Genomic DNA, 10362 nt, shown 5'->3' with positions numbered 1-10362 from the left:
ATTGCCAATTGACTTAAAATATTCCACATAAAATAAGTGAAAATTTTGAGAATCGCTGAATATTTAAACGCATGAAGAACTGAAACACTTCTGGAGCTTAAAGCAATCACTTTAGAAGCTAGACTGCGAGAGGCTTAATTGCATCCAACTTAAGCTCGATCGTAAGAAACTTTGAGCTTATACTTACTTCACAGATCAGCTGTAGCACTTGTGGTTATATTGGTGAGTTTTGGCTTTGTTTTACTAATGATAGCAAGATCTGTCGTCGAAAATGATTCGACGAGAATTTAATCGGTCAGTGCGACTCCATCGTAAGGATGTGGAATCGTAGCAGAATAGTAAGCCTTATGCGGACTGTTTCGCACGGCAGGTAAGTGGGAAAGAATATGTTTATCACGCACGGGAGCATGTTAACACAAAACGATCATCTTTGCCCTTTCACTACATAGTTGTAGCTGTCCGGCGCATTCGCGACTTGCCGTGGCGACAGGATCCAGCCAGCAGTGTTCCTCTCCAGCAAAGAAGGACTATGCATTCGAGGTGAAACGAGAACCAACTTAGATTGATTGTGGGATCTCATGCCCCGTCCTTTTTGTTTCGCCAGATGTCATCGTCAACGATACGCTACGGACCGGGTGTTACCCGTGAGCTAGGACACGATCTGCAGAACCTTAACGCCAAACGGGTTTGTGTAGTGACCGATAAGAATGTGGTAAGGCTGCCATCGGTGAAGGCGGGACTGGATTCACTGACCCGGCTCGGTATTGACACCGTACTGTTCGACGAGGTGCGTGTTGAGCCGACGAACGAAAGCCTTCAGGTGGTGATCGATTTTGCACGCCAGCATAACTTCGATGCGTTTGTGGCAATCGGCGGTGGTTCGGTGATCGACACCTGCAAGGCAGCGAACCTGTACAGTGCCGACCGGGATGCCGAATTTCTCGACTACGTCAATGCACCGATTGGCAAGGCAAAGGAGGTGACCGCCCAGTTAAAACCGCTCATCGCCGTACCGACAACTGCCGGCACTGGGTCTGAAACGACCGGAGTCGTCATTTTCGACCACAAGCCACTGCACGCAAAGACGGGAATTTCTAGTAAAGCCCTGCGGCCAACGCTTGGGCTGGTTGATCCACTCCATACACTCTCACAACCGGAGAAGGTGGCGGCGTACTGTGGGTTCGATGTATTCTGTCATGCACTGGAAAGTTTCACCGCGATCCCGTACACCGAGCGAGGCCCGGCACCAGCTAATCCGAAACTACGACCACCGTACCAGGGCAGCAATCCTATCTCGGACGTGTGGGCTCGCTTTGCGCTCGAAACGATCCGGAAGCACTTCCGGCGTGCAGTGTTCCACCCGGATGATCTAGAGGCCCGCTCCCAGATGCACCTGGCGTCGACGATGGCGGGCGTGGGATTTGGCAATGCGGGCGTTCACCTTTGCCATGGGCTGTCGTACCCGATCGCGGGTAATGTGAAGAAATTCATACCCCAGGGTTACACCGGCGGGCATCCGATAATTCCGCACGGGCTTTCGGTGGTTATGACGGCACCGGCCGTGTTCCGCTTTACCGGTGGAAGTTGTCCAGAGCGGCACTTGGAGGCAGCGGATATTCTTGGAGCAGATGTATCAAAAGTAAGATGATTTACATGATTGCGAAACATTTGTCTGCCTTTTCACACCTTTCCTGTCATTGTAGAGCCACCGGAAGGACGCTGGCGCGATCCTCTCAGATATTATTCGGGAGTACATGCACGAGTTGAACATTGAGGATGGACTATCGGCGCTCGGCTTCGAATACTCGGACATTCCAGCGTTGGTCAAGGGAACTCTTCCGCAGGAACGGATCACAAAGCTTGCACCCCGTGCCCAATCGGAGGAAGACCTCGCTAAACTTTTCGAGGATTCTCTCACCGTATACGGTTGAAGTGAAGATGTCCGATGGCTGGAAATAAAGAACAAACACAACCTCTTTAGTAGAACTCCATCTCAAAGGTTTATATTTCTACGTACCACGGGACACGAGTGACTTACCAGTGAGTAGAGCAGGCCGCTAATCACCAGCACGCAGCAGGGAAGCACCGTTTGAACTAGGTTACAGTTTCACGCTGATCGGTGAATGATGATCTACCCGATCTTGCTCTCGGTGCGCGGGATTTCGTTCACAACCCGTTGCCAGAAGTGCACGAGCATAAGACATGTTTGTACCGGCTGTGTTTACCGTACGACGGGAACGGTGTGAGGCCCGTCACTTCACGGGTAATGATGATACATACTTTCGCTAATGATCTCGGGAGGGGAAACCTTTTTGAGTGAGATGATATTGTTTACTTAAGAACGCTACCCGAACACTGTCCCGGGTGGGATTCGGCAGACGAATGGTACTGGCGGCGGGAAACATTCTTTGACCTGTACCATATGAACCCTGCGCTTTTGCCTTCCCCAAAGTCCCAGGTACTTTGCGATCAGTGCGTCGACGCAAGTTGTTTCTGCAACGTTTAGCTCATTTTAAAACACCTACTTTTCTCCATTGCCTTTTCCAAAGCAAAACCCGATGGGAATGTGCTTACTTCAAACGTATTGGGTTTTATGACGGACCGGAACGGATCTTTATGGCCACTATAGTTTGGCTCACGTTTTACGACAATTTTGAGCAGCGTTTTTTTCCAAACTGCTCTGGTGTTTGCAATCACGTGTAAAATTCGAACACACAAAAACAATATTTCTCGAGAAGAATCATGAACGTCAATGAAGAACCCAATAATTTAAATATTCGGAAAGAACGTACAATGCGAGTATGTAAAATCAAATGACTTTATAACTCTTTATGAAAATTCTTTCTCGTCGGTCCTCATCAGCTTTCTCATTACAAAAGCAGGTAGCTGCTGTTCGTGTCTGTCCGGACCCGGCTTATCATATTTCCTACCCTTGGCCAGTAATCTGCTGATCCAAGTACAGACACATTCAAATTTCTTGCACTCCGGCTCATTACCTGACTTCGTGGCGAGATGTTCCACAAATTAACAACGATTCACAATATTGAAAGCCAGCGTGGTGTTCGGTAGAGTCTGGTACTTTCTTATCAGGTCCCCGCGACGACGAAGTATAAGATCACATACAAACATGATCCACATAATCTCCCCTGACAAATGCCGTGATAAGTGAGTCTTCAATGAAGATCACGCAGTGCGTTTATCTGCTCGTCTCCGGAAGCGAAGCGCTGGCAACGCGCCACACCGCGCCGTGCAACAGAGCGGAGCGGGAGTGATTTTTGAATCGGTCCGTTACTGATTTAGTGTAGACTTGACGTGCGACCGGAGCGGTCATGCTGTGCCGCTGGTTCGTGAATGATTCTGTGCGCCAAGTCGAAACGGAAAACCGGGTTGGACAGTTGCTTCCAATGCTGGACTACCGCTAAGCGTGCCACCATTGAATCGGAATTGGCTGTCGTCGAAAAGAAAATCTAAAGCGGTAGGTGTTTGTGCGGCGGCCATGTCTGTCCCTCTAAATGGACGTTTAATTAACACCAATTCGAGAGTGGATGCCATCAGCAACAAGTGGAGCAAACAAGAGCTCGAGATGCCATCGGCAAACCGGGTGCTATTGAGGGTTTGACTCTGTAGACTCGACAGTCCATCTTCATATTGTCTTGTCCAAGTGGTGGACAAAAGTGTATCGCATGATAAGTGAACCCACTAGGCGCGAGTGCACCTTGCGTGTCAGGAACGCAGTTTTAAATCGAACGTAAGAAAAGATATGTTGAACTGTGTGTCGTTTATCAACTAACGCTAGCCTTGTGGGGACTGTCGAAAAAAATAACACCTTGAGTAATTAACGTGACAAATGATACCGTATCTAGGTATCTTGGAATGCTGATAAGATGTGTGAATTGAGTCAGCGTCTGGTGACCGCTTGAATTTTGTTTGGATTCCGTCAAGTTTTCCAGAAGGATTCAAACGCCCCAACAGACGATCCAAGGTACAACTTCGGTGGAGCGACATTGCGGGTGTGGTTATATTAAATCTGTAGTGGCATTATGCGTTACGAGGTGTTTTCGTGGAATTGTTATCAAGTAAGGAAGTTTGTAGCACGAATTTGATCTTCACGCTTCGTGTGTAAAATGTGCGTCATAGACAGAAAAAAGTAGACGAAAACAGAAGATCCTGGCATGTAGTGAAGATTGAGTCATCATTTCAATATTGATTGATAGAAACCATTTTTGAGTATCAATTTTGATTTTAAATAATGTCCAAACTGAAGTGAAATGTAACGTTTCCGGTTAAGTAATCTTTGAAGCAAGCGTTGATAAACTGACTTCGGATCTATAGGACAGTTTCTACTTTATCATTGTGATATGGAGACCCTCTCAGACACATGCTGTTATCTCCTAAGATCATTATCCGACTAAGTAAACCACCCTTTTACCTGCTAATCCGGTTGATAGGACTGGAGAGCTCTTAGCTTCATGGACGCCATATTTACCCGCCATTCTGATGCTGTCCTTTTATGGGGAAAAATTCCATGTGAGCTTTATTTTCTACTTCTGCTACGGATTAGCTTACTGCCAGCTGGTTTCTCGTCAAATGCTACATCTCCTGGACGGTGTCACGAATCAATCACTTACATGATGGAAATCCATCACGGGAGATCTCCATCACGAAGCGTAGTTTCCGATCGTAGTCGATTTACCACAACCTGTCGGTCATAATTTGCTGTTTGGTTTATGATACCGCGAATTCAAACAAACCGTCTATGTCAGCAGTGCCATTAACAGCAAGGGGCAAGGTCAGTAGGGTGCGCACCGAGTGACGGGGGAAGAAAAGTGCATCACCAGCACAATAGGAGGCCTAACGCAAGTGCAAACCGATGGGGAGTAGGAGCGAAAGGTTTGGTTCTCCATTGACTGTCCCGAACTGTTAAGTTCTGTCCGTGTTGGAGGCCTTCCAGTTGACTCGTCGGAGCTGCGTGCTCCCCTGCGTGAACATCTCATCCACTCGTCGGCGCAAACAATCGACTCCCACAACATATTTGACTCAATTAAACGAAATTAGATCAATTAACCGCGAGTTTTCTCATCCTTTTCTTCGCGTTCTACTAAGCCCCATTTGTTCAGTGCAAAGGAAAGCGACTTCTCACACTTCCACGGCCTGCCTCGGGTAGTTAGACCTACGATAATTTTGTTTCCATGATCTCCTGCGTTCCTGTTTCAGAGATTAGCGATCACAGAGTGTGTGAAATGTGATGAAAAAATTAGCTGTTTAACTTTTGATTGCAATCGACTAATGCAAGTGTATACAAGCACAGTTTTACCGGTGAAAAGTGCGACGAGAGTTTCCTCACTCCCTAGGAAATTTCACAACTCACACGATCCATCCAACGGTCGATCGATTTGATCGACAGCTCCACATGCTCGGGTGAAAAGTATTTCCAAGTGAAATGTTTTTCAGTGTGTCGTTCGTTTTCATTTTTCGGAAATCGTCTGCCGACAGCCAATTGGCATTTCCTGTGCATTTAATGAACGCGCCAAAAAGTGTAGGATCGCGAGCCGTTCGCCGACGAGCACGACCAAATGCAGGGTGACAGCAGCGTTAGCTCATTTTACCGCTCCGTTTATTTAGGTTTTGGTTTTCAAAACATAAAGTATTGATGAATTAACACAAAACTGCGAACGAACGTGTCCAGTGGCGCTATGGTTTCCGGCTCATGCTGTCACGTAAAATAGGCATTGGCGATCAGTGCCAATAGGCACGTTCTAAGGCGATTCAGTCTTAGTGCATAGAAACATTGTGCAGTGAAACAGTTTGTAAAGACGAAATTTGTATTGACCAATCATTACACTTCACATTGGCTCAGTGATTAAATGAACGTTGTTGATCGTATCAGTTGAACTCGTTAAACTGAGATCGCTAGGAACATATTGTGAAACTTAATACCCGGTCCCTCATAAATCGGTCGAGAGTGACTCTTTCAATCAACTGTAACGGAAACAGAGACAGTTCTTAATTATCCGGCCGACATTCTGTACAACCTTTGAAGTGAAGTGCTCTCTGAATTGTTCACAAATGATAACAAAGCATCGTTAAACGAGCTCAGATTATATACCTAGTTGTTCGAGTGCAATTAAATAAACATATTAAGAGTTTATAGTGAACGTCGCAATCAATCACGTGAATTTTAATGCACCAAAAATTACGCATCAATTTTGTATAAGTGAGAAAAAAAATCAATTTCAATTTCACTTGTAACTGTTCCTCAATGGAGTCCCCTGGTACCTGGTGCGAGCTTATCCAACCACATGGGCGAAATTCTAAGCACACCAACCAGGCCCATAAACACTCAATAAATTTCGTTTCTCAGCACCATTAAACGAGGGCCCTCCTCCTTTTGTCAACGGGTGTTTACGCAAACACATTTGATTGTGCGCAGTTTTGATAAATTGAATTTAAATCTATACAAATCACACCGGTTCCGCTCACTCATCCGTGTCGTACTGGATACGTTTTGGGAAGTTTTCACGGCTCCCTAAAAAACGGGAGTAGGCAATAACTTCCCGTTGCTGGGGGACGGTCTCGTTCGTTGTCGGAGCTATTTGTGCTGCACCGATTATGTACATTGATTGACGGTACAATCCGAATTCAACAATCCAGAACGATCGTTTATTGTGATAACCACACCCCAAATCGAACGAAGCGTGCGCATTAGGCTTCTAGTTCTAGCTGATGTAAAATCGCTCATCTAACTAGGCCAACTTGGCGGTCGATAGGGGCAGCACACAAGCAAAATGCAATTGCAACCACCCAATTGGTTTAGAAAAAGATCAACAAATATTTCTGAGTAACAGTACAGACCAGTAGTAAGAAACAATAACAAAAACATGTGTGTGAAAAACCAGTGCGTTACGTTTCATAAAATATTCAGACACCATTGGAGCTGCTTCATGGAGGCAATTAGATGATCCTCGTTGGAACACACTGGTAAACAGTGATAAGCCAGTTAATGGGACAGTCTTGAACGGCATAGTTGCTTGCGTAGGTCATTGCAAGAATAATCCCCGTCTCATCCGTTATCAATCGAATGATTATGAGTAAGAGTGGCAGTGGTGAGCAACGGATGATCTTTTAATATTTCTTTTTAATTATGATTTGCCAAACAACATGTTCAGATGGTTGTGACATTGGCAGCATGGTCGAGTAATTATAAAGTGACGCTCATAAAATGGAAATTAGAGTAGCCAAGTAACCTGGTAGGCATTGAAATAACACGTGCTAGTCAACTGACCACGTGGGACACTCTTTCAAAAAAGCGCACGTCAGCGAAAGCACCATAATTAACTTGCTTTGTTCTTCGTCTCCTATTTCACTTTTGCAGTTGTGAAAAAAAACGTAGCGGCACAACAAAAATGCATCTCACTGCCACTGACACTGGTTACAGTGCAGCGTTGGCCGTGACGGCCATCTTTATGCTGGCACTGAGTAGTTATGCGGACGGATTTGCAACGTTACCGACGGAGCTCGAGCGAACGCAACGGTGCCATCTCGAGCGGACGTACAAAATGATCGGCTACAACTGTGCCAATTTGAACCTGAAGGAGATCCCCCAATGGCTAAAGACAAATCTGGAGGTAAGTTGACGCTGCGCAATGCCCAACCGTAGAACATTATAACGCCCTTCACATCGTCGCCGAACCGAAAGCAGATGATACATATTTCATTCAATTGATGATCCTCCGGGGTCAATTGTTATAATGCCATAGTTGCATGGCAATTTCGCAAAAAAAAAAAAAATTAGTAAACGCACATGATTCAGATACCGGTTGTACCCTGAATGACTTTAAGATAATCCTAAGGTCAAATCTTGTTGCGCAAACATTAATCATTGATAATTTCTAGCTTTGTTTGCTCAACACTGCCAGTTTGATCCCAAGAAAATAAAATCCGTAGAACATTTCCTTGTAACATAGTAACCATTTCGAAAAATCACCTCTTCCTGTTCAAGTGTCTAGTAGAATTTCCACACGTGTTTTCTACTTTCAAGGGCGCATGCTTTCCCTACCATCCCCGTCAACGTGCTACTGCTTTTATTTTTCCGAAACACACATCCAGCGGGTCAAGAGCGTTGACGAAGATGTGCAAACATTTTTTTTCAGTCGTGATGTATCTTCAATCTATTCTTGGAGGGTGGAATTCTTCCAAAAATTCTTCCAACTGTTGATCGCGCTAGCGTGCGTCGAGTATTTGCCAAGTCCAGACGCCCAACATGCTACGCGTAAACTAACAAAACCAATTTAAATCAATTAACTTGTGCGCTCTCGTCTGACCGTCTACTTGGGTTGGAGAGATTGCCGCACAAGAAATCCAACACGCCTTTCGTTTTCGTTCCGATGCGATACGATGGATTGAATGTTCCGAAAATGGAGCGGGCCGAGCGGGGATGGTTTGTTTTTGAGTGCGATACATGTTTACTATAATTCCGGCAGTAGATTTATAACATTTTACTATGTTTTTTCTTCCAGATATTGGATCTCAGCTTCAACCGTATCCGTGATCTAAATGTCCAGTCGTTTGCGCGCTACGAGTCTGTGAAGTATTTGTATCTTTTTGAAAACATGATCCAAAACATTGAGGAAGGGACCTTCAGCGAGCTATCCAACCTAGAGGTAGGTCAGCGTGATTGGTTGGAATTGGAATGCATGTTTAAGTTTATTTAAGTCTCCCTCTTGCTTCACCGTTTCGCTTCCTTCCACAGGCCATCGATCTATCGTTCAACGCGCTGAAAAGCATACCGCTGGAGATTTTCAATCTACCTTCCCTGCGGAACCTGTACGTCGGTCACAACGTATTGCACGATCTTGAGGTGGATTTGAAGGCGTTAGAGAAACCTATCAAAGCGCCCCTGCAGGTTCTGAGTATCCCGGATTGTCGTTTGCAGCGATTACCGGACTTTGGCATCCTACCCGACCTATGGCAGCTCAATATTTCGTCCAATCCGATGAAGGAACTTACGCTCAATCAACTATCTCCCATGTGCAACTTGAAAATGGTCGACTTAAACAACACCCAAACTGACGGCTGTGCCTGCCAGGTGATGGCCGCAGAACTGGTCCTTCGGGGAACCACAGTAAAGTACCTACCGATGTCGTGTATACCTATATCGGTTTTAGGTGAGCACAATTCAATGACCTGTGTGGGATTGGTTTTAAACTTGCGGGTCGTTCCTCTTTTCCAGAACAAGAGCGTTGTAAGGCCGAGTTCAACGGCAAAATTACGGAGGATGATATCCACGCTTTCCAACAGTGTATGGATGTACGGAAAGCACGCAAACTGGACAACGAAGCCAAAGCAACGTGGATTACCATTTCCAGCATCGTCGCACTGTGCATTTTCCTGCTTGTCCTCATTCTCTATTGTCTGCATAGACGTAACGCCAAACGTCTGAAGGCTAGCCGAAGAACAAAAAAAGGAGCGATATCAAATAATATCAATCGAGTTATAGGCACTCCTTCCCAAGCCGAGGAAGGGCCAGTTGAAACTCCAAAGAGTGAAAAACTTCTAAGTGATTGTGATTAAGGAGACAGAGGATGCCACATGTTGAGAACCGGTAGTCACAATAACATGTGAGCCATATTGTATCCTCCATCTGTACAGGACTCCATCGTCTGCTTGAACGATCACAAAACGGAGTGGCCGAATTTCTTGACTCCAAACGCTTCGAAGAATTTATAGCGAAGGACGTTTCGTTGGCGAGATTTACGCTACTAAAAAGTCCTAAACATATTTGCATTACACACGATCACTACACGCTAAATAGAAACCAGAGACAAACTACTACCACGAGAATGAAAGAAAAATGTGATCTTACCTAGAGGAGCACCGAGTTTTGCCATTGCATGAGACTAACATTTATAGCCTTAAGAAATAGTTGCTAGTTGACGCTGTAAATATTCATTGTAAATTAGTTACGGTACGATCAATCAATCAGGTACACCGAACGATGATGCCATAGAGTAAAATTAAGCAAATCGATAGATTTAGTATGTTGATAGAAAATGAAATGTTGTCGCACCTAGATGAACAAATCGAATTAAAACGAAACTAAAACCTTAACTATCCTCACGCGTCAGGACATTTGATTCGCGGATGAGATTGTTCAACTTAATATATAATGAAAGAAACATTTTCGCGCGGAAATAAATAAGTGAATCCACAGGAATGTTTGAAACCGGAAAAGTGTTTTGAAAACAGCGATGGAATTGAAAGAAACGTCAAACTAGGGCCAAATAGTATACAATCCGTTTCCAAAGGGCTTCGAGTACAATTCATCAAAAGTCAACAAACATTTACGCATTCCACATAAACAGA

The 10362-nt window shown here is 45.0% G+C and overlaps 2 protein-coding genes across 2 annotated transcripts; both read left to right on the top strand.

Moving 5' to 3' along the window:
- Window positions 1-261: 261 nt before the first annotated feature.
- Window positions 262-1971, top strand: LOC131261842 (probable hydroxyacid-oxoacid transhydrogenase, mitochondrial). Its single transcript, XM_058263683.1, has 4 exons — window positions 262-370; window positions 450-540; window positions 605-1639; window positions 1704-1971. The coding sequence occupies exons 1-4, from the start codon at window positions 318-320 to the stop codon at window positions 1929-1931; spliced, it is 1407 nt and encodes a 468-aa protein (XP_058119666.1). The 5' UTR covers window positions 262-317; the 3' UTR covers window positions 1932-1971.
- A 5411-nt stretch (window positions 1972-7382) lies between these two features.
- LOC131261843 (toll-like receptor 4) lies at window positions 7383-10200 on the top strand. The gene is made up of 4 exons (XM_058263685.1): window positions 7383-7625; window positions 8517-8660; window positions 8750-9164; window positions 9230-10200. The coding sequence occupies exons 1-4, from the start codon at window positions 7404-7406 to the stop codon at window positions 9568-9570; spliced, it is 1122 nt and encodes a 373-aa protein (XP_058119668.1). The 5' UTR covers window positions 7383-7403; the 3' UTR covers window positions 9571-10200.
- The last annotated feature ends 162 nt before the right edge of the window (window positions 10201-10362 follow it).

This window comes from Anopheles coustani, chromosome 2, assembly GCF_943734705.1.
Source record: "Anopheles coustani chromosome 2, idAnoCousDA_361_x.2, whole genome shotgun sequence".
Lineage (NCBI taxonomy): Eukaryota > Metazoa > Arthropoda > Insecta > Diptera > Culicidae > Anopheles > Anopheles coustani.
The sequence above is the reverse complement of the archived record's forward strand: the minus strand, read 5'-3'. Positions and strand labels throughout refer to the sequence as shown.

Excerpts from the sequence above, each read along its gene's own strand:
- LOC131261843 (XM_058263685.1), top strand. The coding sequence starts at position 7,404 with ATGCATCTCACTGCCACTGACACTGGTTACAGTGCAGCGTTGGCCGTG. Across the intron at positions 8,661-8,749 it reads GCGAGCTATCCAACCTAGAG|GCCATCGATCTATCGTTCAA; the intron begins GTAGGTCAGCGT and ends TTCCTTCCACAG. Across the intron at positions 9,165-9,229 it reads TATACCTATATCGGTTTTAG|AACAAGAGCGTTGTAAGGCC; the intron begins GTGAGCACAATT and ends CCTCTTTTCCAG.
- LOC131261842 (XM_058263683.1), top strand. The coding sequence starts at position 318 with ATGTGGAATCGTAGCAGAATAGTAAGCCTTATGCGGACTGTTTCGCAC. Across the intron at positions 371-449 it reads CGGACTGTTTCGCACGGCAG|TTGTAGCTGTCCGGCGCATT; the intron begins GTAAGTGGGAAA and ends TTCACTACATAG. Across the intron at positions 541-604 it reads AGAAGGACTATGCATTCGAG|ATGTCATCGTCAACGATACG; the intron begins GTGAAACGAGAA and ends TTGTTTCGCCAG.